General features: G+C 40.1%; 1 protein-coding gene across 1 annotated transcript in view; it reads right to left on the bottom strand.

Annotated features, from left to right (window-relative positions):
* Window positions 1-664: 664 nt before the first annotated feature.
* The window catches only part of LOC113811268 (heme-binding protein 2), a 3,317-nt gene continuing 1,481 nt past the window's right edge, over window positions 665-2,500 (bottom strand). The window contains exons 4-7 of the mRNA XM_027362974.2: window positions 1,972-2,104; window positions 1,622-1,793; window positions 1,193-1,306; window positions 665-813 (exon numbers count right to left, since the gene is read on the bottom strand). Coding sequence (XP_027218775.2) covers window positions 747-813; window positions 1,193-1,306; window positions 1,622-1,793; window positions 1,972-2,104 — 486 coding nt within the window. The 3' untranslated portion in view covers window positions 665-746. The remainder of the gene's footprint in view (window positions 814-1,192; window positions 1,307-1,621; window positions 1,794-1,971; window positions 2,105-2,500) is intronic.

The following is a 2,500-nucleotide window of genomic DNA, read 5'->3' as shown; positions in this document are numbered from 1 at the left end:
ATACATACATAAATGCATATATACGTATATGTATATATATATATATATATATATATATATATATATATATATATATATATATATATATATATATATATATGCATGTGTGTATACATGTTTAAATATATGTGTGTGTATACTGTATATATAGGTATGTATGTATATATACATTTCTGTATGTATATATATAATATATATGCATATATGCACACATATATACACATAAATACACGCGCGCGCGCGCTTAAATACTTTCAAACTAGTACTTAGAGCAATAATATCCTCATGAACATCATCAAAGTTACTATTATTGCACCATACAGTACAGCATCAACTTTGAACTTCCCATTTTCTTCGTTTTAAAACGAGCAGAGGTGCTCCGCGCGCTCTTCAGCCAGGTGCAGTTGCTTATATATGACTCCGCCCCATAAATAGGGGCGGAGTCATGGGATTCTGTAGTACTACACCTCTTGGCGCCGGAAAAAAGGCCTTATGATAATACTAGCTATATTGATAAGGACAAATAACAATTATATTGAATGTTTTTACAATGTTGAAATATTCTTTACAAATCACAAACAGAAGATGATGTCATTCTGAATGATAAAAATCACAACATGAGCGTCTCCCGATCAACAAAGATGAGAAAGGATAAAAAAAATCATATGACATTATAATCATGTGTATTTTATGCATGACGATGATTAACATAAATAATAATAAAAAAAAGTTCCTTGAGTGCATTTTTAATTCTTCAGGTACCAAACCTCATTTCGCCGGTTTTCGAATTTCATCGGGGAGTCGTAGCCAGCCCTGATAAAGAGAGGAACAGAGGGAAAGTTGATAACAATCAAACACAACAATACGTTCGATAAATGTGAATAATGTTTTTTATGAAGAAAAATCATCCATATGTCCATCTATTTATCAATCTCAATTATTCCAGAATATATACATAATTGAAGCTGAGGAAAATCTCCAAACGGAAATACAAATTCCGTATTGCGGGAGAAAACACCGGAGCACAAGAGAGAAAGAAATGCAATGGAAAGTGAAAACCGAACGAGGCGAAGCAAGGAGGACTGAAATCAAATTGAAACCGACCGAAAGCAAAACAGGCAATAATTAGGAAGAGAGGATGAAAAAAAAGGTACAAGAAACCGGGACGTAAAGAAGAGAAAGGATACGATACCTGTAAAAGAAGGAGAAGTCGACTCCTTCCTCCTGCGCTGCCTCGAGGCTGACCTTGAGGGCCTCCGCTGCCTCCTCCCAAACGCGCTCCTTGTTCGCGAAGCCGTCGAAGGTCCTGCAGTGACGGAGAGAGAGGCGTTAACGACGGCCATGCGTGTGTGGCACTCGGGTACATTTTATAATCATGTTTGTGGCGTTATGAACAGTCTGTAAACTCGCATACAGCTGCGGTGAAGCGGTAGCAACGCAAAGGTGCTGGTGATGTAGTTTCTTTTTCGTACTGACAGGCAGGTTAAGCGCGTTGTTTGTTTATGTGGCGCACGTTGGCAAAGATCGGCAGAAGAATGAACACACTCGCCTAACCGGCCCAAGATTTGCAAGACAAGGCATAACGAAACCGGCCCTGCTTGCCTCTCGTGCCAAGGCTCACCTGACGAAGGCGGTGAAGGCGGTTTGCTCCTCGATGTAGAGCTCGGCGTTAGTGGGCGCTGGTGGTCTGGCCTGGTGGGCTTCGGGCAGGTAGAAGCACATCTGGGCGTCGACTTTCTTGTCCACGGGCGTCTTCTTCATTCTGACGGGCGCGGTCATCGGAATCTTAGCCTCTGTCGGGGCGCGAATAAATGGTATTTAATCTATTTTTCATTCTCATAGGTATAAATATCACGTGGCCAGACACCTTTACAGACAAACACACAGAAGACATTACACGGCCGCTATCAAACACGGGCAGTGCTGCACGCCTCTACCCACGCTGAGCCGAGCCAAATCCGACCCACTCACCGGCCTCGTTGCCGCCGTCGATGTAGCGGAAGAGAGCGAAGAACGAGCGCGTGTCCTTGCGCCTGCTGGCCGCCTGCTGGACCTGGCTGTGGCACACCCACTTGGCCGCCGGGTACGCGCGCTCCTCGTACCCCTGGGGCAAGTGGCGGTACGTCAAGATTCATTTATTTTTTTATTTTTCAGTCTTTATTTCTGCCTATTTCTGGGAGTGACGTTTAATGTGGATTTCTGCATTTGAATGTAATATTGCAAAGAAGGGTGTGATAATTATACTAGCGATGTAATGATAATAAAGAGGGTAGCAGAAATAATAATGATGATTGTGATGGTAACACTAATGTTAGTTATAATGATAGTGATAGAAATTATGTTAATAATAATAATGCTAATAATATAATACTAATATAATACTACTAATAGTAACAACAACAATAACATTATAATTGTCGTTATTATCTTTATTATTATTATTATTAAAGATAATAACGTTAATAATAATAATAATAAAAATAATAATAATACATAATAT

This window comes from Penaeus vannamei, chromosome 22 (assembly GCF_042767895.1).
Source record: "Penaeus vannamei isolate JL-2024 chromosome 22, ASM4276789v1, whole genome shotgun sequence".
Taxonomy (NCBI): domain Eukaryota; kingdom Metazoa; phylum Arthropoda; class Malacostraca; order Decapoda; family Penaeidae; genus Penaeus; species Penaeus vannamei.
This window is presented reverse-complemented; position numbering and strand designations above follow the sequence as displayed.